Source organism: Neophocaena asiaeorientalis, unplaced genomic scaffold (genome assembly GCF_003031525.2).
Source record: "Neophocaena asiaeorientalis asiaeorientalis breed wild unplaced genomic scaffold, Neophocaena_asiaeorientalis_V1.1 scaffold160, whole genome shotgun sequence".
In the NCBI taxonomy this organism is placed as follows: domain Eukaryota; kingdom Metazoa; phylum Chordata; class Mammalia; order Artiodactyla; family Phocoenidae; genus Neophocaena; species Neophocaena asiaeorientalis.
In genome coordinates, this window is record NW_020175675.1 from 79,793 (window position 1) to 104,513 (window position 24,721).

General features: G+C 37.3%; 1 protein-coding gene across 1 annotated transcript in view; it reads left to right on the forward strand.

Moving 5' to 3' along the window:
* SPIN1 (spindlin 1) overlaps nt 1-22,323 on the forward strand; it is a 42,290-nt gene extending 19,967 nt beyond the window's left edge. The window contains exons 3-5 of the mRNA XM_024731937.1: nt 9,754-10,007; nt 14,862-15,095; nt 19,087-22,323. Of these exons, the coding sequence (XP_024587705.1) occupies nt 9,754-10,007; nt 14,862-15,095; nt 19,087-19,286 (688 nt within the window). The 3' untranslated portion in view covers nt 19,287-22,323. The remainder of the gene's footprint in view (nt 1-9,753; nt 10,008-14,861; nt 15,096-19,086) is intronic.
* The last annotated feature ends 2,398 nt before the right edge of the window (nt 22,324-24,721 follow it).

The window sequence follows — 24,721 nt, forward strand, 5'->3', positions numbered from 1 at the left end:
AATAATTGGAATGGTACATTGAGAACTTATTTAAAGTATTGAGCAAAGTACAGAAATATTTTCTGCACTCTCAGTTTATCTTTTTTGGGCACATGGATGGATAGAAATTAGTGTTTTTTCTGGATCAGCTCTACTAAGAAAGGTCTGGTGCCAGCAGCAGTAGCACTTGGAAGCTTGTTAGAAAGTCTTTGGTCACTCTCCAGACCTGCGGAATGGAGCCCAGAGTCTCTGGGGCAGGGCTTGGGTATCTTTTTTCAAAAGCTCTCTAGATGATTCAATGCAAGCCAAAGTTTGAGAAGCACTGGCCTAGACCATTATCAGAGCTGATATCTTAAAGCACGTTAGATAACTAAGTCAAGTTGTTTGGAAATGAGTACACAAAATTACAGCAATGAAGGATGATTGGATGCTGTGTACTTGGTCACCATTTTCTCCCATTGAAACTACAAGAAAAGCCATTTATAGCTTCTGGAGATAAGAAACAAGGAAAGTGATTATAGATGTTTAATTCTTGTTTCTCTGCTTTTATCCTTGAATTGTTTGGATCTTGACGGGATGCAGCTTTTTATTTGCCCTTGGCTATGTAATTCCATATGTCTTCAGTTGAATGAAGTGTCTTGGTATTTGTTTACAGTATTGCTGTTTATTTATTGACTACCTAGTAAATGATAGTTAAGAACATTTTAGACTTTTTTTCCAAAGAAAATACCAGAGACTAAGGCTGTTAAAAATAATATATCCAGGGAGAACAAAAAACAACATTACCATATTAAAGGAACTGTTATTTTAAATTTTAAAAGTTCATTGCTTTAAATCATTAATCTCACATCCTTATTTGTACTGCTCTTATTTATTTATTAAAAAAAATTTTGTTGTTGTTCATGCTGTGTGGCTTGTGGGATCTTAATTCTCCAACCAGGGATTGAACCCGGGCCCTCAGCAGTGGAAGTGAGGAGTCCTAACCACTGGACCACCAGGGAATTCCCTGTACTATTCTTAGATTGAACTGTCCAGAGATGACACACGTGTGTTTGTGTTCTTTTTATATCTTCTTCCAGTAATCTGACATATTCTTATTGTCTGCTTTTATATATACTATTTCAACTCATGTAAGTAAGCTTTAATTTTTATTAAAGTTTTTTCTTTATATATATATAATTATTTATTTATTTTTGGCTGCGTTGGGTCTTCGTTGCTGTGCGTGGACTTTCTCTAAGTTGCGGCGAGCGGGGACTACTCTGTTGTGGTGTGCAGGCTTCTCATTGCGGTGGCTTCTCTTGTTGCAGAGCATGGGCTCTGGATGCGCGGGCTTCAGTAGTCATGGCTCACGGGCTCTAGAGCACAGGCTCAGTAGTTGTGGTTCACGGGCTTAGTTGCTCCGCGGCATGTGGGATCTTTGCGGCCCAGGGCTCAAACCCATGTCACCTGCATTGGCAGGCGGATTCTTAACCACTGCATCACCAGGGAAGTCCCCCCTTAAAGTTTTTCTTACTGATTTTTGAATCTGAATTAGCAATTAGAAATTAAAGTAAAATGTTAGAGTTTGTTTAATATATAATTCTTAACTTTTCTAGTACGGAAAATTTCAAATACACACAAAAATAAAGTAGTATATAATAAATCCCGAATTCCTATCATCCAGATTCAGCAATTATCAACATTTTGCCCAATATTAGATACTCTTAGTATATTTCTTGTAATTTAGGGAAGTTCTAAACCTTGTCTTCTAGTAGATGCTATAGTTGGAAGAGCTTAAATCAGTTTATCAAAAACTTACATATTTCTACACTTAATATTAAATAATATTTAATATTTTAACATATGTTTAAAAATATTTTTAAACATTCTTCTTTGTAAACTTCGGCTGCAAGGGTATTTGAACAGTTTAGGCATTCAAGGTGCAATAATTGGAAAGCTTGACTGATGATTTTAAAAAGTAGTATATTCTAATTACTGTTTTTGTCTTTAGTATTCGTTGAGGCATCCATTCTTTTTTTTTTTGCCACGCCACGCGGCATGTGAGATCCTAGTTCCCTCACCAGCAATCAAACCCGTTCCCCCTGCCTTGGAAGCGCAGAGTCCCAATCACTGGACCACCAGGGAAGTCCCATCCATTCATTCTTTTTTACCTCCTCCTTTCGATCAAATTAAGTTGTTTATTAAATAAATTGGGCAGAAATGGTATCTATATTAGATCTCCTTGAATTCTTCTTTTAGAACTAGTGAAATGATGTAAAAAAAAAGGCAACAGAAATAAAATTTGGAATTGATAACACTAATATGTATAAATCTGTTTTTATATATAGTTTATTGCAGAATTAGGACATCCATTGCATTAAGAGTAATTAAAAATTGTTTTATCTGCCTATGAAAGTAAAATACTTAAGTCATAGAAAAATTTGAAAACACAGGTAAATTCAGAGGAAGACAACTTAATTATTTTTAATGCCATCATCCAGAGATCACACCTGTTAATAATTTAATGTATGTTTTAAAAGTTTTTTTCTGCATATCTGTATGGATAATTGTGTGTCCTACTGTGTGCCCTGCCATGCACAGTACTAAGTGCTTTGGAAACATTATTTCATTTATTCCTTGCAACGACTCTGAGGGATGTATGTACTGAGTTGAATAATGTCCTCCAAAATTCGTGTCCACCTGGAAACTGACTGTAATCTTATTTGGATATAGGGTCTTTGCAGATGTGATCAAGTTAGGATGCGGTCATACTGGATTACAGAGGTCCCCCAATTCAATGACTGGTGTCTTTATAAGAAGAAAATTTGGACACAGACTTATAGGGGAAAAGGCTATGTGAAGACAGAGATTGGAGTGATGTGTCTACAAGCCAAGGAATAAAATGTCATGTTTTTTCTGTGATTTTAATAGCTATGTAGTTATTTCATCATATAGATACACTATTACTTATTAATTCAGTGAGACCTATTGAACATTTTTTATTTCCAGTTTTCCCTGGTATGAACACTGCTCAGAACTTCACTGTAGCTGTAGCTTTGTGCTTGTCCACTGTTTTCTTTTGATAAATTCCTAGACCTGGAATTACTGGGACAGTGGATTGCCAGATTGTTCACTAGGAGGGCTGTATTTATTCTGTAAGCAGTTAGAAAATAGTACTTCATTGTAATTTGCATTAAATTTGCAGTTTTTGTTATTGGTGTAGAAAGATCATCCTACCAGCAGACCAGAACACTGAGAAATCTCTGCAAGATATACAGCAGATGGGAATAGATTTATATAAAAACTCAGCTAAGCCAAGGAACTCCCAACCACTTTCAGCTGCAAAGGGAGACCTCCAAAAAGTTGAAAAAGTTAAATGTTCAAACTAGACCCCTAGAATCTATTCAGGTCAGGGAGAGCAAAGACTGGCTGCAGTCGTCTGAATCATTATGGGTGAGAAACCATTAAGCAGTAGATGCTCACCTTACCTCCCCTGACTTGAAGTTGCTACTCAGTCTCAGCTGCTTCACAATTCCCTGGGTCCTGGCTGCTTTATCAGAACCTGTACTTAATACTCAGACACCAGGGACCCTGACTTGGCCTGAAGAAATACATCTCAGCTACAGATACCACTTATTCTTTCCTTGCATCTGAAGTATGAACACCAAGAATCATCAGGCACCTGAGGAACACTGATAGCACCAAAGAAAGTCATACATGGAACAGGGCAGCTGAACCAGGAATCTGCAAGTGTTAAGAAAGCTGCCACTCAGCAGCAGACTCAACAAAGACAAGGCTAAACCCAGAAGTTCACAAGGAATCAGGAAAAGTGAAAATTATCCTCAGATATCAGAAGGTGTGTTCATTAAAAAGAAAAATCATTCAAGATAAAGAAATAATCAGTTCATAGAAATTAAAAATATTATGTAAGGTATTCAATAGATAGACTGAAATTCAAGCCTGTTTTACCTAATTCAAGAGATTGACCAAGTGCTAGTGAGGGATAATTAGAAACATATGTCACAAGTCCTGGTAACATTTCAGAATCCAGTAACAAAATTCTAAAAGCAACTTGAAGAGGAAGATGGGTTACCCTCAAAGGAGCAAGGATCAGATTGGCATCTGGTATCTCTCAACTCTGGAAGGTAGAAGACAATGAAAATACCTTTTTGCAATAAAGGTACTGAGGGGAAAAGGAATCTGAGCCTGCCTTGTATACCTAGGCAAGTCAAGGATGAGAACAAAATAATATTTTGAGGCTTGCAAGAATTTGGAGTTTGCATTTGTTAACCCTATCTGACTTACCAGAGGACATGTCTAGAAAGACCAAATATATTGGGTTGGCCAAAAAGTTCAGGTTTACGGGAAAACCCGAACGAACTCTCTGGCCAACCCAGTACGTGAGAAAAATATAAATGTTGCAGAAAGCAACAAAAATCCTCTTGTTTACTTCTAAATAAGGAAATGTTTTTTGAAAATTATTTTTAAGATAGTAGCAAGATAAATAACAGTTTGGAACAAAAGACTGAATTTCAGCAGTGTGGTGAAAGTGGCCAGGAAGGGGTTACTAGGTGCTAAGGTGTTTGTTTTTAAAATTCTTTCCTTCTTTTACTAAGAATTTTTTTGTTACTTTTAGTCTTGCTTGGACCGGGGAAGGGAAAGTATAGGTTTTGATTAATTGTAGATTTTAATAGAAAATTGTAAGTTTAAATAGGATTTTTTTTTTTTTTTTGGCCGAGCCATGTGGCTGTGGGAAGCTCCCTGACCAGGCATCGAACCCGCACGCTCAGCAGTGAAAGCATGGAGTCCTAACCACTGGACTGTCAGGGAATTTAAATAGGATATTTAGGAAGTTAGAAGTAATTGCTGTAAGTTTAGAAATAAGATCTATAGATTCCTACAGCTTCCATTAGAAGCTTTATTTGGTGCAAAGAAACCTTGCTCATCCTAGCTGTATAGATAAAGGAAGAAAGGGGTGAGGAAATGAGACAAAGTATTGCAAACAGAAACACAAAGCAAAATGTTAGAATAGACCAAGCATATTATTTACCACAGCAAAAGTTAATGATTAAGGGCTTCCCTGGTGGCGCAGTGGTTAAGAACCCACCTGCCAATGCAGGGGACATGGGTTTGAGCCCTGGTCTGGGAAGATCCCACATGCCGCGGAGCAACTAAGCCCGTGCGCCACAACTACTGAGCCTGCGTGCCACAACTACTGCAGCCCGTGCGCCTAGAGCCCGTGCTCCGCAGCAAGAGAAGCCACCGCAATGAGAAGCCCGCGCACCGCAACGAAGAGCAGCTCCTGCTCACCGCAAGTAGAGAAAGCCCGCTCACAACAACGAAGACCCAATACAGCCAAAAATAAATAAATAAATATTTTTAAAAATTAATGATTAAAGTCCCCTTAAAGAAAGTGAGGAAATAAAATCCATGCAAAAAGGAGGGATTGTGTTTCTTCAGAATTAAAGGATATAGGAGCCACTTTGAATAGGGATGCTTGCTGGCTAGATTTGAGTCCCTTGTGTTGTCCAGAAGATGGAGGAGAGCCTTGTGTACTATACCACTGGAGGTGACCAGGATAAAAACTGCTTGTTCTGAAATGTGATTAGAAAGCATCAAGTGTCTCCCTCTTCAGAAGCAGTTGCGGTTCCAGAAGAATGCCACTAATGAGTATAGAAAGGATGAGTGACTGTACTAGAAAATCACTGCTGTGAGTCTTCCAGTTGCCCTTTCCTGCTATCAATGGCTAAGTTTATATTGGTTTTGTTGAGAATCATAGTAGTAGAAAATTTCATGCCTCTGAATCTAGGATGGAATCTTTGCTGTTTGTAGTCAGTGTTTTCCAGAGAAACAGCACCAATGGTGCGTGCATAGAGAGACTGGAGATCCAGGGAAGAGCTGATGTTGCCACTTGAGTCTGAAGGTAGAATTGCCTCTTTGTGGGGGGCGAACACTCTTTCTTAATACCTTTAACTGATTGGATGGGGCCCAACTATGTTATGGAAGTCAGTCTGTCTGTTGATTTACATTTTAGTTTCATGTAGAAAAATACCTTCACAGAAAACATCTAATGCTTGATTTAGATACCTGAATACTGTGGCCCAGCCAACCTGACACATTAAAATTAACCATCACACTGGTGAAGATGCTGAATTTGCTTATAATTTTGGTAGTAATAATGGAATGTCTGTGTGAATTACAAAATGGTGCATATGACTGAATTCTTTCTTCAGTGAGTTTTGGGAACCAACCTCTGCCTTTGCTGTGAAGAAAGCCTGATTCTGTACACAGGATGAAACACAAGGACTTTTGCCTAAAGATCAAAAGAAGATAGGTAATTGTCTATTTGAAGAAAAACATAATGCTAGCAAAGATTCTTGTATTCTAAAGGAGGAATAATCACCTTCACCAGCCATATCCCTACAGAGGGCCAGTTGGATGTAGTGGCACATTTTCAGGGATTATGAAAAGGTCTTGAGGTTCACTTTCTTTCGGGTTTGAGTATTAGTAGTAGTTACAAGTTACAGACTCAATATGTTATTAAGGTTTTTTCCTCTCCACTAAGTTTTATACTGAAGTCCTTAAAAATTAATCTTATTAATTCATTTAAGGTTATATAGATTGGTTCCTTACTATGAACAATATTGAATTTAGCTCTTGCTTTTCTCCTTTCTCTCTCCATTTAATATCAGGTACTTTGTTCCAAGTAATATTCTTTTGCTTGGTGAGCTTCTTATACTTTACATATTCTTCTTTCATTCCCCTTTTCAGAGTAGTGTTAACTGTATTTTCAGAGCAGGTAATAGTTAAATTCTACTCTATTTCTCTTGTTCCTGTGTTTGTTCTATAGTAAGAGATATTCATTGCTTACTATCAGCTCTGTGCTGAAACTTTTCTAAGTGTTCTTTCTTTTTTTCCCTCTTAATATTTATTTATATGGCTGCAGCAAGTCTTAGTTGCGGCACGTGGGATCTTCAGGTGTGGCATGTGGGATCTAGTTCCCTGAGCAGGAATCGAACCCCGGCCTGCTGCATTGGAAGCACGGAGTTTTAGCCACTGGACCATGAGGGAAGTCCCCAGGCGTTCCTGATTATCTGAAACTCTGTCCTGTACAGTCGTCCCTTGGTGTCCGAGGGGGATTGGTTCCAGGACCCCTTCACACCATACCAAAATCCATGGATGCTCAAGTCCCCTATATAAAATGGCATAGTATTTGCACATAACCCACATAAGTCCTCCCATATACTTCAAATCATCTCTAGATTACTCATAATACCTAATACAGTGTAAACACTATGTAAATGGTTGTAAATACAATGTAAATGACAGGTAAATTGTTGCCTGCGTATGGCAAATTCAAGTTTTGCTTTTTGGAGTTTTGGGATTTTTCTATCCATGTTTGGTTGAATCTGAGGATGTGGAACCCATGGATATGGATGGCCAACTGTTAACTTCTTCAGGAAGCATTTGTGAGAACAGTATTCCCCGCGTTCTTTTGTGTTTACACAGTTTTATCTGTATACTTTTACTTGGAGGTCAGTATAGAATTCTTGGCTGCCTGTAAAACCCTCACCTCACATTTTCTTTCCTGAGAACCTTAAGTTTGTCACTCGGTTATCTGGTGGCACACGCACGGTGTCACTGTGTGATTTTCTTTTCCTTACACATGTGATTATCCTTACACATGATGCAGTTCTTTTGCTTGGATGCCCACGAGATGTTATTTTCTTTAAAGTTTGTTTGTTTCACTAGACTGTCTTAGTGTCAGTAGTTCTGGGTCAGTTTTCCCAGGGGCATGTGTGTACATTTAAGTCTTTTATTTCTGGATATTTTTCTTGAATTATTTTAGTATTCTTTCTGTTCCTCTGATTTTAGCTTTTGGGTGATTCTGTTACATGGAAGTTGGAATTTCATATCTGTTCCCATCTGTCTCTTTTTTATTATCTGTTTTCCTTAAACGCCCCATGGTGTCAATTTCTTCCATGTTCCTCTACTTTAGCCTTCATTTCTGAAAAGTTTTCAAATTGCTGCTTGTTTGTTGACTGTGTCTGATTTTTCTCACATCTTCTCTTGTGTAGCTATCTCTCATCTGGGCTCTTATGTTTTTGATGTAAGTTCCTCTTTTATGGCCTCTGTTATGTGCATAATGTTAGGTGGTAATTTCCATCTGCCTTGTGGGCATATTTTTGGGTTTGCCTCCGTTGCCCATTGGTGCCACCATGGTTCTCTCCCGAGACTTTTGTACATGAGAAGGGGTGAGAGTATTCCAGGACAGCTATCCTTGCTGCAGAGCTCTTCAGTATTCCCATGGCATACTCAAGTTTCTCTGTATAGTCTCCTATGTGATACCTGTTGAGGTCAGCCTCCTTTGGGCCCACCCTGTAAGCATCTGAACCTCATCTTTCCTTTACCCACGGGCCTCACCCTACTCAGGATGTTATTCTCAGTATGTGTCCTCAGTTCAGGGCTCTGCCTTTCCTGGAAGGCCATTTGGCTGGGTGTTTGCAGAGACTTAAGGGCTGGGTTAGACACAGCGTTTTCTGGTCTCATGTCCTGCATATAAACTTGTGAACCCTTTTACAGTCCAACTGGAGAAGTTTTCCTTCTGAGGTGTTCCCCAAATGGTGTTCCCTATCTTGCTTAGGTAAAGGACTGTGTCAACTGATTCTAGGCCTCCTTGAGACAGCTTTAATATCTTGTTGTAACCTGTTTCTCTGTTTCACAAAACCACTAAGTTTACCAAGCTGGTCTACTTAAAATATATACAACTGTAGTTTTAAATATTACAGGCTACAATAAATTACTTGTTTTTAAAAGTTTATTTGTATTTATGCCATTTGTTCACCACTTTTATTTGTGGTTTACCAGATGAGAGCTTTATGCCCACATAAGCTCTGGGTTCTTATGAGTGGGTTCTTTTCTGCTCCCTAAATTTTTTCATTCTTGGCATATAGCAGCATCCATGTGCCAGCATGGCTTTGGCCTTCAGCTTGCGTTCAAGCCAAGTCTTGTCCCTTGTCTCTGGATTTCTACATGAAATGAAGATTTTTTTCCCTGATATTGAGAGCCAGGTGTACTACTTGTAAACATTGTATGTAGATTTTTCGATTGTTTGTAATTGAGAAAGAATGTAGTTTGGTGTTACTTCAATAATTTTTAATACTACATTAAGTATTTGTTACAAATTTAAGTGTTGAAGGTTATGTTTTCTAGAGAAGTAATGATAGTATAAATGCATGGATAGAAGCCAGCCTGAACTCCAGTTTAAGAAAAAGTTAAATGTCTAGTTTATTCTTATTGTTTAAGCCAGTGGGGACAAAATTATGTGGGCATTAGAATGGGTGAAATTGAGTTTCTTTTTAACGAGAAATGGATTTCTATTTTATAAAGCCATATGCATGTGCGGTTATTTCATGTAGTCAGCCCTTGTCTTTCTTTGATTAATTTGGATAATTGTGAGTTGATTGAATTAAAGGAAACTCAGAAAGCTGAAAAACTGATACTTAATTTTAAGGCTAAGTTGCTATTGACTAGTTGTGTTTTTCTGCGTGTCCTGAGTTAGGGTGCACAAGAAGCTTCTATTGCTAGAGACAGGCCCCACCTGTGAGCCACCACTGCACGGCTGTGGGACTGGGAGATGGCTGCCTGTAGCCACCTGAACCCCGAGTGTGGCAACATTAGCTAGCATAGGACCCGGAGCATCTGTGATGGGAGCATGCTAGCTAGCAGTAGTTGTGTTGGTAGGAGTGCATACTTTTGAGATGATACCTTACGTGTGTATATGTGTGAATACAGAAAACATCGGAGCAGTGTGGGGCCGAGCAAACCTGTTTCCCAGCCCCGGCGGAACATCGTAGGCTGCAGGATTCAGCATGGGTGGAAAGAGGGGAATGGCCCCATCACCCAGTGGAAAGGAACCGTTCTGGACCAGGTGCCTGTAAATCCTTCTTTGTATCTTATAAAATACGATGGATTTGACTGTGTTTATGGACTAGAACTTAATAAAGATGAAAGAGTTTCTGCGCTTGAAGTCCTCCCTGATAGAGTTGGTAAGTTCTCTTTACTGTTTGTGCGTTATATGCTTTAAAAATGATTATTGAAATGGATGCTTTTTGATTATTAGCATTACTGGTATTTTTTTAATTGGAGCATAAGTACTTCTGATACACATTTAAATCAGTCACCTAAAACCACAAAAACTGCTCAGCAAATGTTCTAAAACCAAAGTTCAAGGAACTGTGAAGGATATAAAGACGTATAAAATTGTTCCCCAAGAAGTCGACAGTCTAATAATTTCTAATATGATTATTTCCCACATTTTGCTCAGTTTATCTGGACTCTGGTGAGTAAGAGTATTTCTCATTAGCTCAAATATTCAGTGTGCTCATTTCATCAGATTATAATAGCTCAGAAAAATTTCATGTATTTATTTTAGGATCTTTATGTGAAGTGAATTTTTATCATTGTGTATTATTATATAAGTGATAATTGTACCTTCAGCCAAAATTTAAGCAACCAAAACATGTGAACTCTATTACAGCATTTTTGGGGTTCGTTTGTACAAGGTTTGTGGGAAATGATGGCTTTTTTAATGTCATACAAATCAGTTTTGCTTTGGATACCTTAGGTTCCTTAAGGCATAAGGTGTCAGTTAAATAATAATGACTGGTTTTATTTTTAAGATTAAAATAAAATATGATTTTATTTTTAAGATCAACGGAATACACCCAAGTTGTTACTTTCTTCAGAGTATTTACTTTGAAATGTTTTCTTATTATTATTACACTGATGCTGCTATTGCTTGAATCTGGTTTATGCTTTTGGAATTGTCCTTAAAAGCCTATATATTTACAAATAGAGCCTCAGCAGATCTGCACTTGGAGGATAGAAATTTGGGATTAAATTGTCAAGGGAAGGCGCTTACCTAGCCCCCCCTTTCCCCCTTTGTTTTTGCCATTGTGTTCCTGGAACACATGCTTCCTCATCAAGTTAACTTTGCCAGAGCAGCAAGTTATTTTTTTAATCCTTGCTTTAGATAGCAAACACTGTCTTTATTCATCCTGTATAAATATAGTTCAGTTTTCACAGAAATCTTTCTTTAAATTTGTATTTTTAACCAAAGGTAACTAATTATGTAATAGTAAATCTTTGGCATTTTAGTCTAAGTTCAGCCGAACACATTCTTCCTCGTGAAGCACATCCTCTTTTCTCCTCATCTTGACATCAGTCCATTTTCCACATTAGAAATTAACATTGAAGAATCTTCCCTTCAGGGCTTAAAAAGTATTATCCACACCTTTGTATCAATTATTTGTGCTCAGTAATTATCATACATTCTTTTTCTGACCCACAATTTTAGTTTCTGACCCCTTCAAGGGCAAGGCTGCTAGCTTACTTGAAATTTACTGCATTCTGCCACATGACCTGTGTTAGCTCTGTTGTCATCATAGGACAGAAGAAACCTTTTATCTTGATAAAAAAGTGATTTGACTAAACCAAAATATCCGAAGATATATGAGTATCTCTGGTGATGGGATTTAAGGGTTTCTTAATGTTTTTCTTTCTAGTTCTGGGCCATCTCTGTTTCCAACAGTAGATATGGATTGCTTTTGTAAACAGAAAAGCAATTTAAAAAAGGAAATCCAAAGGCCTGTGTGCAAAGCAGCAATGTTACATGCCTAATTTAATTAATAGTTAACTATGGTATTCCCTATGATACTTTAGTCTGAAAAATTATTTGGACTTCATTTATGTTCCATGTAGGAAGAAAATGGTCTTTCCTAATTTGCTTAAGGCAGTACATTAAAGTTACAGTTTTGTTTTCCTTAAGCTAAAGATGGAGAGAAAAGTAAGTCAGTCAACCCAAAAGCATGTGATGTCACAGAGTACCAGTTCCCAAAGTGTAGTCTGAGGACCCTTGAGGTTTCCAGAGGCCCATTCAGGAGGCTTATTAGGTCAAAATTAATTTTCATAAAAATCTTAAGATATAATTTGCCTTTTTCACTCTCATCCTTTCACAGTTATACACTGGAGTTTCCCACTATTTGGAAGATCTGCATAACTAAGTGAATACAATATTTTCTATATGAGCAATGCATGATGTTACCAAATCATATTGGTGAAAGATCCATTCAAAGACCAACAGATTTTTTACGTTGTGGTAAAAACACAAAACATTAAATTTACTACCATAATTATTTTTAAGTGTACAGTTCCAGAGGCATTAAGTATATTCACATTGTTATGGAATAGGTTTCCAGAAATTTTTCATTTTGCAAGTCTGTAATTCTTTCCCCATTAAAACAACAGCTACTCTTTTCTGCCTCCCACTGGCCCCTGGCACCCACCATCCTGTTTCTATGAATTTGATTACTTTAGATACATCATAAGTAGAATCATGTAGTATTTGTCTTTTTGTGACTAGATTCTTCCCCTTAGCAGAATGTCCTCAAGATTCATCCATGTTGTAGCATGTGATAGGATTTCCTTTCTTTCTAAGGCTGAATAATATTCCATTGCATGTGTATACCACATTTTTTCCCCCATTCATCCATGATTGGACACTTGGGTTCCTTCTACCTTTTGGCTATTGTGAATACTGCTGCTGTGAACATGGGTATACAAATATCTCTTTGAGCCCTTCTTTCAGTTCTTTTGAGTATTTAACCAGGAATTCTGAATCATATGGTAATTTTGTGTTTAATTATCTGAGGAGCCTACATACGTAATATTTTCCATAGTGTTAGTTAACATTTTACAGTCCCACCAACAGTGCCCGAGGGTTCCAATTTCTCCGCATCCTCACCAATATTTGTTATTTTCTGTTGGTTTTGATTTGCATTTCTCTGATGATTAGTGATGTTAAGAATCTTTCATATGCTTTTTGCCCGTTCGTATGTCATTTTTGCAGAAATGTCTGTTCAAGTCCTTTGCCCACTTTTTTGATCAGGTCACTTGATTTTTTTGTTTTGTTTGTTGTAGAGTTGTAGGCGTTCTTTATGTATTCTGGAGACAAATGAATTTTAATTTAATAGTGTGACAGAAGTTTATTGATAATGATTTCAGATTCTACATTGCAATTAACCTTTAAGGAAAGCTACCACTTGTTGAGTTTTGATGTGGTATCATAGAAGAATACCTAGAATTATCTGAACACTAATAAAATATTTTTTCAACAGCATATCTTTGTGATTTTATACACCAACTAAAAGTACATACAACAGATTGAATGCTGAAACAGATACGAGATTCTAGCTGTCCTTTTTTTTTTTTTTTTTTTTGTGGGACAGCTTTTACGTGGAGTCGGGCCCAGCCGCTCCGCGGCATGTGGGATCTTCCCGGACCGGGGCACGCACCCGTGTCCCCTGCATCGGCAGGCGGACTCTCAACCACTGCGGCACCAGGGAAGCCCCTAGCTGTCCATTTTTAAAGCTAGACATTTCTTACTAATTTTTTGTTAGAAAATATTTTTCATTAAAAATGTGTTTCTGTAGGTATTTTAACATATTTTTAGATAATGTCATTTATAATTTCTAAAATAGTTGGTACTGATATTTATCATCCATATAAACAAATGCGCAAAAACTTTTAAGAATGTAAAGGAGTCCTAAGATGAGAAAGTTTGATAACTTCTGGTATGAAGAAAACTAGTGGGATTTTGCTATAGTGTCATGCACAGTGGGGAATTCTATGTTATTTTGGGTAATTATTGCATACTTAAACAAAGAAAACTACCGTATGTGTTTACAGTGTCCTGATAAAATTGGATAGCAGTACCTTTACCAAGAAATTCTAATCTTTGTTCCTTTGAACTTTGACAAAAATAGGACTCATGAGTAAGAAGTGCTAATTTTTTTTAAAGATAATTGTCTAAAATGTGAGGAATGGATAAACCTTAAAATCAGTAGGTTCCTCCATAATTTTCCCAATATTAAAAAAGAAAATGAAACTTGTAATTTTTCACCTATGTCTTTAATGTAGAGCAGGGCTGCAGAGAGCTATTGATACACCAGTAGGGAGGCCTGTGTTCCTAATCACACAGGCCATCTAGAACAACCTGCTTTCCTCTGAAATAATTAATTTATACAACAAATGTTGAACCCCTGTGATCACAGTATTGGAAACAAGATGGGAAAGGCCTTTGCTTTCATCACTGTGCAGTCTAAAAGCAAGTAAACAAACATGTAAAACAAGATAACTGCAGAGAGTGGTAAATGTCTTTAAGAAATCAAGCTCGGTTAGGTGACTGATTGTTGGGGCTATTTTCACCGGGTGGTCCTGGAAAGCCTCTGGGAGGACATCTGCTCAGGAAGAGCCAGCCCCCGAGGATGTGGGGGCCATAGTCAGCCCAAGGGTATCCCAGGAAAAGATGCCCATGCTGCTGAGGTGTAAGGCAGTCAAGCAGTATGTGACGAGCAGGAGGGCAGAGGGCTACCAGGGGATGGTGGCCAATGTGCTGTGGATCTGGAGAAGCAGTTCGTTATTCAAATTATGAAAGGAAAGTGCTGGAGTGTTTTAAGCAAATGACCAACACAGTCTGGTATAACGGCCACAAATATCACTCTGACTGTAAAAAATAGGTTGTAGGGGCAAGAGTAAAAACCTATGCCTTGAATAGGTTAATACCTTGGTTTTCATAAATGGTCAGTGGTTATATAAGATATTTAAAAGGCAAGGTGGGTAAAGGGAATATGGGAACAATATTATTTTTGGAACTCTTCTGTAAGTCTAATTCTATCTCATAATTTAAAATAATTATCTATTAAACAATAACAAAAAACACTTTATACCTTGAATAAACTAAAAGTTTTAATTAGGTACAGTACCAAGAACAGATGAATTCAGAAAAAAAAGAAAAAAGCAGATTCTTTCACGTAAACTATTGTTTGCTTTTTTGTCCCCAGCAACATCTCGAATCAGTGATGCACACCTAGCCGACACAATGATTGGCAAAGCAGTGGAGCACATGTTTGAGACCGAGGATGGCTCTAAAGACGAGTGGAGGGGAATGGTCTTAGCACGTGCCCCTATAATGAACACATGGTTTTACATCACCTATGAAAAAGATCCTGTCTTGTACATGTACCAGCTCTTAGATGATTATAAAGAAGGCGACCTTCGCATTATGCCCGATTCTAGTAAGTATAGATTGACAACTTTTATTTTTGATAATTCAAAAATAATTTGATAAATCAGATATCTTTAGAGCAAGATATTTGATTAACTCTTGTGCAGATACATTTAAAAATTTTAATTATTAGGGTTAAGTGGTTATTCTTTTAGTCATGCACAAAGCATAGGTTGTGAAATTTTTACCCTTTTGCCAAGAATAATTTACTTTCCCTGTTCTGGACTTTGGACTTTCATATGAATGGTGTATATAATGTGGGGTCCTTTGTGACTAGCTTCTTTCACTCAGCTTATGTTTTCAAGGCTCATCCATGTTGTAACGTGTGTCTGTATTTCATTTCTTTTAATAACCAAATACAACTCGATTGGATATACTGTATTTTGTTTATTCATTCATCTGTTGATGGATATTTGGATTTTTTGCTTCTTTTTGGTTATTATGAAGAATTATGTACAAGTTTCTGAGTGGACATTTGTTTTCAGTTTTCTTGGGTATATGCCTTGGAATGGAATTGATGAGGCATAGTGATCACTCTGGGTTGAATCATTTAGGCAACTGCCAGACTGATTTTCAGAGTGGTTGCATCATTTTATATTCTCACCAACAGTGTGTGAGGGTTCTGATTTCTCCACATCCTTACCAACACTTGTTACTTGACTTTTTGATTCTAGCCATCCTAGTGGTAGTGAAATGGTATCTCATTGTGGGTTTGGTTTTCATTTTTTTTGATGACTAAAGATGTCAAGTATCTTTTCGTGTGTTATTGGCCATTTTTGTGTCTTGTTGGAGAAATATCTATTCACATCCTTTGCCTGTTTTTCAATTGCATTGTCTTTCTGTTATTGAGTCGTAACAGTCAATAGTATAGGTATAAGTCTCTTGTCAGATATGTGACTTGCAGATACTTTCTCTTATTCTCTGAGTTGTCTTTTCAGTTTCTTGATAGTATTCTTTGAAGTACAAAAGTTTTTAATTTTGATGAAGTCCTATTTTTCTAGTTTTCCTTTTATTGCTCATGCTTTTGGTGTCATATCTAATAAACCCTTGCCAAATCAAAGGTTATGAAGATTTGCCCCTATGTTTTCTTCTAAGAGTCTTACAGTTTTAGCTCTTACATGTAGGTCTTACTTGGATCTTTGATACATTTTGAGTCAATATTTGTTTATGATGTGTCATGTCCAACTTCTTTGTTTTGCATGTGGCAATCCAGTTGTCTGAAAACCACTTTTCAGAGACTTTTCAAAAGACTATTCTTTTTCCTACTGAATGGTTTTGGCACCCTTGGTAAAAATTACTTGACTATGGAGGTATGGAGATATTTCTGGACTTTGAGTTCTATTCCATTTGTCCATATGTCTATAGTTATGCCAGTGTCACACTTGATTACACTGCTTCATAATAAGTTTTAAAATCAAGAAGTGTGAATCCTTCTTTTTCAGAATTGTTTTGGCTGTTCTTTGCAATTTTGTATGAATTTTAGAATCAGCTTGTCAATTTCTGCAAAAGAAGTCAGCTGGGATTCTGTTAGGTATTGTGTTGAATCTCTAGATCAGTTTGGCGGGGGCGTATTGCCATCTTAAGTTAAGCCATTGACCCATGAGCATGGGATGTTTTTTCATTTATTGAGTTTTTTCCATTTCTATCAACGTTTTGTAGTTTTCTGAGTATACTTTTTTGCCCTTCTTATAGTCCTAAGTATTTTATTCTTTTTGATGCTATTGTGAATAAAATTATTTTCTTAATTTCACTTTTGCATAAGCCTTTTTTTTTTTTTTCTTTAAACTACTCAATAGCTTTTCCTCAAACACATGAATTCTTGGCCCTAGGCAGATATGGCCGACTGACAGACACTGGATATATTAGCAATGTAACACCATCTCTGTTCCTTTTTTTTTTTTTTTTTTTTTTTTTTTTTTAAAGTTCTTCCTGTGAACAAGCCACTCATTGAATCTACTCATGTGCTCATCTGGCCCTGACTTCTGCCTTCTTAGATTTTTTTTTTTTTTTTAAGTGCGTGTATATTTGTTATAAATGTGTAATGGAAAGTAAAAAAGGCAGGAATTTAAATATGAGAGCATACCATAAAAACATTTCCTCCAACCTATATGAAGTTTTAAACTTTTTTGTAGAGAAATGTCCAAAGCAAGTACTGTTGACTTGATAATAGAAAGTATGAGGTCATTTGCAGATTAAATCATTGCCTGTACCAACCACGTCTTTATCCTCTCACTCCTTTCTTTCGAGTGATATGGACGTTTATTTGCTGTTACTTGCTGTTGTGATGTTCTGATACAAAGAGCTCTGCAGTGGCCTCTGAGTCCTTGGCTTCTTCACTTATGGTTACTGTAAAACGTATGGCGATCATGTGTTTGTAATTTCTTTGTACACATGAGGTGCCACAAAAGTGTGGTGTGGTATGATGTTGGTGCTTGATGGAAGAGCACTGTTGAAGAAGAGTTCAGCTTAGATTTCCTCTTTACTTCCTTTTTTTAAAGAACTGATAACACTATGCTCAGGTGGTTTGTTTGTGTTGTGTGAGATCAGAATAGCAGGTTTCAGATTATGCCATTCAGTGAGAGAATTTATTATAATCAAAGAGGCAAACTACTGTTAATACAGATACATGATATGATCCAAACCAGGATACATGTGAAAATAAAAAGGTGCACTGCTAACCATTGTGTCAGGACTACAGGCATAAGCACTGACTGTCTTGGGCAAACCAGGATACCTGGTTGTCGTACTTGAAGGCTCTCTGTTACTACATGGATAAGAGCTTGAGTTATTCAGGACCTGTTAGGCGTTTCTTAAAATAGAATTGTAACTGCCTAGCTCCTTCCCCTGGCTCCCCTTTTTTGTACTTTGTTTCTTTATTGTTGACAGTGATGATTTGTTCTCATTTTATGTGTATTCCTAGAATTTACAGAGTTCTTGCTAGGTCATAGGGCGGGCAGTGTTTTCCAACACTCAGATTTTCTTGGGGGCTTCTCAAAAAGTTCAGGTGCCTCAGCCATCCTCTGAGATTCAGTTGTAATTGGTCTGAGGATGGAGTTCACTTAGCACCTATTTTTATAGCACAGGAAATCTCTTTTATTTTGAAACCGGGTTAAGAGGACCATGTGTGATGAAATGAAGTTGAGGGAAAAAAAGCTTTAAGGATTCACAGGATAAGACAGGAATACTTAGGCATTTAGGCACATTCTCAGTAATCCCAGTAGGTATTATCTGCTTTGAAATTATTTCAAAGTAAAACAGCCTTATTTTTAAGAAGCTATAGAACACAACATTGTAAATCAACTATACTTCAATAAAATTTTTTTAAAAAAGAAAGAAGTTGTATAATTACATTTGATTCTTGAACAGCTTGGGGGTTGGGGAGACTGATCCTCCGTGCAGTTGAAAATCTGCATATGACTTATGGGCAGCCCTTTATATCTGCAGTTCCTCTGCATCTGTGGATTCAACTAACTGCAGATCGTGTATTTACTATTGGAAAAGATCCCTGTATAAGTGGACCCATGCAGTTCAAACCCCTGTTGTGCAGGGGTCAACTGTATTTAGTTTTTTTCTTGACCCTTTCCTTCTTTTAGTCCATCCCTATTTAGGTCATTATAGCTATAACTAAATATAAGCCAAAAGAATTTCTGGTTATGATTTTCAAAATCATTTACATGTCTAGCTCTTGGGGATCAGCACACTGTTTTTGTAAATAAAGTTTTGTTGGCACACAACCACACCATTCATTTATATATCATCTGTGGCTGCTCTCATGTGACAACAATACAGCTGAGTAGTTGGTACAGAGACCGTATGGCTTCAGGCCTAACATATGTATTGTCTGGCCTTTGAAGGAAAAGTTTGCTGACTCTTGGTCTAGAAAATCAAGATGAATTCAGGATATTAAAAAAAAATTTTTTTAATTATTAAAATAGATATGTGAGTTGGTGTGTATCTAAAAATTGACTCTAAATTCTCTTTTTTCCCCCTTTTAAATACAGATGATTCACCTCCAGCAGAAAGGGAACCAGGAGAAGTTGTGGACAGCCTGGTAGGCAAACAAGTGGAATATGCCAAAGAAGATGGCTCTAAAAGGACTGGCATGGTCATTCATCAAGTAGAAGCCAAACCGTCTGTCTATTTCATCAAGTTTGATGATGATTTCCATATTTATGTCTACGATTTGGTGAAAACATCCTAGATGTCATCACGAACTTTGCCAAATTTGTGGAACTATTAAATGTATAATTTGTAGACATAAAGACTTGATTGCTTTCCAGTTTAATGAAAGCTTAAATGTCCCTGCGAACCCACAATCTCTGCCAGCAGAACTGGTTTTGTTCTGAATAGTACAGATTTATGTGAACACAAAGCATTTTGTGTAAGGAACTCCTTCCTCTTAAAAGAAGTCTGTCTGTTTGGAAGGGAGTTACAGGCAAGTCTGGTAAAAGTTAAGCTAGTATCATAGTCATTTAAAACTGTAGTAGATCTTATCCACTTTCCCCTTCACGCTTAACACTGTTATTCTGCTGCCACAATGCAAGCATAGTTTGGTATTTTTGTTATTGCCTTTTTTTGAGATATATATGTATCTATATCTACCTATCTATCTATATCTGTGTGTATACATATATAATGTATATATACATACACATAGATCTGTGTGCATGCGCGCGCACACACACACACACACACACACACACACACACACTTCATGGGCAGTCCTTTCTTTGTGGATTGGAGTGGGGGTTACATAATTTTCTCCAGTTTAACAGGAGCGCTGACCCAAGCCATTTGTATTTAGTGTATTCAGTGTATTACTGCTGTTTATTTAAAATTAAATTTGGGCACAGGAAGCACATTGGGACATTCAGCTTATTTTGAAAGTCAGGTTCAGAGCACCATTTCAGTCTGGAGGCTTTAAACTGTAAATTCAAATATGAATTACCTGTGAACATTTAATGACCCACATTACAATTTTACAAAACAGTTAGAAATCTGGGTAAAAGGCTGCCTTTAATTCTAAGCTTTGTACATTATTTGTTTACATTTTTATCATAAATACTTCTTTTTAAGCAAAGCCCAGGTACTTGGTCCACATAGCGCAATGCAGGTGTATTTTGGATGGCACATTTGGTCCATTATTTGTACAAATTAGTAATCTGGAATTTTAGTACATGGATTTAAAAGGCAACGGTGTACCAGCGGTTTATGTGTATTTGGTAAGTTCCTGGAAGAACGTAGTGCTTTTATATTAGAAATGTAAGTTTAAGAATGACGTTGTTGCCTTTTAACAAGTTCTCTGGGATACCTTTATTTTTATTACTGTTATTACTGATATATGATTATGGTCAGAAGACTTTTCCCCTCAAAGAATGTCTAGACAAATAACAGCTTAAATTCCTGACACCTCTTGTGGTGCTGTATGTTCTTACTCATGGTATGCTGTTGATGTGGATTCATGCCATTTGGTGGATCCTACCACATCAGGGTCAGTCACCTGCACAGGCTTGTGGGTGTGACTGATAGCAGCCCTTAGCCATTGAATCCTTTCCTGCAAGGTGGTTTTAACTAAAATAGAACTGCAAAAGTGGTTCATTTAGCAGCAGAACATCAGTCTATCACTTTGTTTTTGATGATCCCTGGCAGTTTGAAAGCTAGGAGAAAGATGATATGTGAAACCAATCTTGTGGAGATTGAAAATCTTACCTCTGATTTGGGCAGAAAGCTTAAATGCATATGAATCTCAGTCAAACACCAGGTCTGTGTGACGTCTGTCATGGCTGTTCTTGATGTTAAGAGATTCTGTAGTTTCAAGGCTGCGCTCTGCATGGTTTGTGTGATGCCCATTTTTGCCTTCAGGAAGGCTGTGCCTTGTTGTGCTGGTGGGTGGTAACCTCGCGCACCATGTAAATACAGCACCCCAGTTCTCTCCAGCGTGCCCAGTGCCTCACTGAGGGCAGCCAGGGGTGAGCTTCTCCATGCAGTGGGTACCCAGGTCTTAGGTGTTCCTCCTGTGCTTGAAACAAGTGTCATGCTACAGATCTGTCATCTGTTCTCCTGGAGGCTCTTATAAGAGTTCCTGCATGTGAATCTCAAGGTTGAGCCCAGCTCCCTGTGCCCAAGTGGACACATGTGGCCCAGAGAGTGTGTTGTCCAGCGTGCACTGCATGAACAGGACACAGTGACTTCAGACTGAAAAACAAAGTCCTTTGGAGGTATCCTGAGGGTTGGGTCAGTTGAGTTGAAACATTTCTGGCATTACTTAATGACTTGCATTGTGGTTTTTCTGCAAGTACCTTTAGCAACTTTTAATACCACATGATCTCTCTAGATGAATGTGACGTGATTTATTATCATCATTATTTTAATCATTATTCCATTTATTGCCTTTGGGGTTGAAGGAAGGGGAAGGGGTCTTTTTTTTGTTGTTTTTTCCTTTTTTTTTTCCCATTCTTTTTTCTTTTGGTGGCTTAAACCACACTTCCTGATGCCATGACTAACTCTGCTCCCCAGCCGAGTATTTCAGGCTTCGTCTAGGCTCATGTTTCAGATCTGCATGCATTGCTTGCATTTTCCTGGTATCGGAATGTTGGTTCCTTGTTCTAGGAATACAACATTAATTTCCAAAATTATCATGGGACTTGTGACAACACAAGACATGAATCTCTGTATAAAATGTATTGGCCTTTCTCATTGACCTGCTATAGTATTATTGTGTCGTGTGTGTGTGCGTGCGTGATGTCTGGCTGCCATGTAAGCTTCAAAGGAAAACCTTAAAAGCAGACCATCCTTTTTTGCATGCTCTATTCTAAGTAGAATGTTCAATGTAACTAACTAAAATTGCATGTTAAATATATTTCGGTTTTTTCTTTTCTATCTTTGTTTTTATTTGGTTTCAGTTTCTGTATATTTGCTTAACTGTGCTGTTTCAGTGGTTGTAGGATAAAGATGCACTGGTGAAGCAAATGTAGTGCCAACCGAAGGTGATTTTCCAGTTGTGTATGTCATGCAGCATTTGAAGGGACTGTGCATTCTTAAAACAATCACAGTTGCTTCTAAACCAGATTTCATTTCTATTATTGTTTTACGTGCCAAACCCTGAAGTGCATTGGGCTTGAATCTCTGAACGCTGTGGGCCCATTAGAAGGCTGTTTTGATTGTCACAAATTGTAGTGCCTGAAGACATTCTTGAAGCTGATTGTCTTAAAAAAAAAAAAAAAAAAAAGTTCTCCAAAGACAAAACAGGAATTATTGTAACAGAAAATAATTATGGTCAAAATGTCTGTGGTTCCTTGGAAATGCTGCGCTTTTTGTATTTTCCATCATTAGTGCAGTTCGAACGAATGTGTATAGTTCAGAGGTCTTCGTGTTCGCATTTTAATATTAGGTAAATGACCTCATCTTTCAAGCTTGAATTCATTTTTAATTTTAATTTTATTTTATACAATGTGTAGACAGTTCCCTGTTCTCTGCATTTAGAAGTATAAACAATATAAATCTGTTAATTCTGTAAGTAATTTTTATAATTATGATGTAACTCTATCCTATCCTTAAAACATTTAAAATAAACCCTTTATGTGCAACTTTTGACTGTAAATTTTGTGCTTATGAGCAAACTGTGATGTGTTAAACGTGCTTCTGAAAAAGGTTTTGAAGTTTTACTTGAAGATTTTAAGAGACCTTTTTTCCCTCTTTTCACCAAATGTAAATGTCAGATATATATAGGAACAGAAAGAAATAGAATTTTTATTTGAATGATAATTAATAGTACCTGTAAAGAAAGGGAGCAATAATCAATAGCCCCAATATATTATATAGTCCAAAATATGAAAGTTTGTGATTAGCAATTAATGAGAAATTTCAGTTTATCATAAAATTTTAAACTTAAAAGAATTGTTTTAAATAGAATTAAATAATGTGTGTTTTATACTTTCACATCTTTTCTTGCTATAATTATATATTGCTTTTATTAATACTTAAATACCAACTAGTGAAATTCTGCAGTGAAAAAATCTTTTTTTTTTTTTTTCCCAGTAGTAAGGACAAAGACATGTAGGTAATACTGGAATTATATGTATATTTTATCTTCCTGGATAATTTTATAAGTGAGAGGGAAAAGTAGAGTTTATGGTATGCCTGCCCTTAATTAGATTCATTTTTTATGTTTCCCTGTTCGGCCCAAGGATCCGTGGTTAAAGCTAGGACGGGACAGGTCACTTTTGTTGCGGCCAGAGTGGCTGGGGAGGCTTGGCATGGCAGCTGCAATGACCACTGCTGAGGCCCTGGCCAAGGGGATGCAGGACCACCTCTCAGACTCTGGTGGGAGGAGTTGCAGACAGGTGTTGGGAGAAGATGAACCTGGAAGCACACGTGTTCACCCTGGGCGAGATCTTACAGTCTTCTTCCTGAAGGCAAATCACTCGTTGTAGTATCGAAGGTACAGCTCAGGAAATATTTTCCCCCAAAATAACAAAGCAAGCTTAGTCGAAAGGTTGGCGGTTGCTGACTGCTGTTTGTAAACTGAAGAACTAGGTCTAGAGCAGTCGCCACTATTGGAGAATTGCAGGGATGGGCTTGCTTTCCATTGTTTCTTCACTTGATACAGTCACAGCTCTGTGATAATAAAGCATTTGACACTAATAAAGCACTAGCAAAAGTGCTTAGTAAGTACCTTGCCAAACTCTTTCTGTTTTTTTGTTTTTGTTTTTTGACCATGCCATGTGGCATGCGGGATCTTAGTTCCCCAACCAGGGATCGAACCCATGCCCCCTGCAGTGGAAGCACAGAGTCTTAACTACTGAACTGCCAGGGAAGTCCCTTCATTTAATTCTTAATATTGTGAGGAAGGCATGACTTTTTTCCATGTTGTGCTATTGTAAAAGGAGTGAGGGTTGAGTACCTTGTCCAGGATTACAGAGGCCATCAGGACTCAGACCCTCAATGCTGTGCCCAGGCTCCAAGCTGCTGTGTTCACGCCTCAGAATTAAATTACTAAAGTGGGGTGATTTGATTTGAATAGTCTATGGTCCAGTAATTTCTATGGATAATTTTTTGTAACCTTATTTCGTACACTGATAGCAAAAAGTATTTTATTTCCAAGTTGCATAATAAAAGGTTTTATATTAAGTCGCTAGAATGTAGAAATCTGTCTATAGTGAGAATTGTAATCCAAAGTTATAATAAATATAGCTAATAAAAGGTATAAAAATAAATATCTTTTATTTGGAGAGAAATTATACTGGAAATATTTAAATTTCCATCACAAGAATGTAGATACTATTTTATATTTCAGACACTTTAAACATGTCATTAAGTTAATATTCTTATAAAACCTAGACTTCTTATGCTCCTTCCTAGTTTTCACAGTAATTGTCCTATGTCATTAATATACGTGTGTGTGTGTGTGTGTGTGTGTGTGTGTGTGTGTAAGTTTTTAGGCTGCTGAATTTCAGAAAATCAGGTGAGTCTGTAAACTGTTTCTCCAGACATTCTAGGATAGTCTCTGCCCCTGTATGGGCCCTAAAACTCGTAGGTTTTGGTAACTCAGTGGCAGATGGACTTCGGGTACTGCCTTGGCACATCATTTTGCCTAAAAATGACATTGCATTCTTTCTGCTTAATTTTTATGTGAGG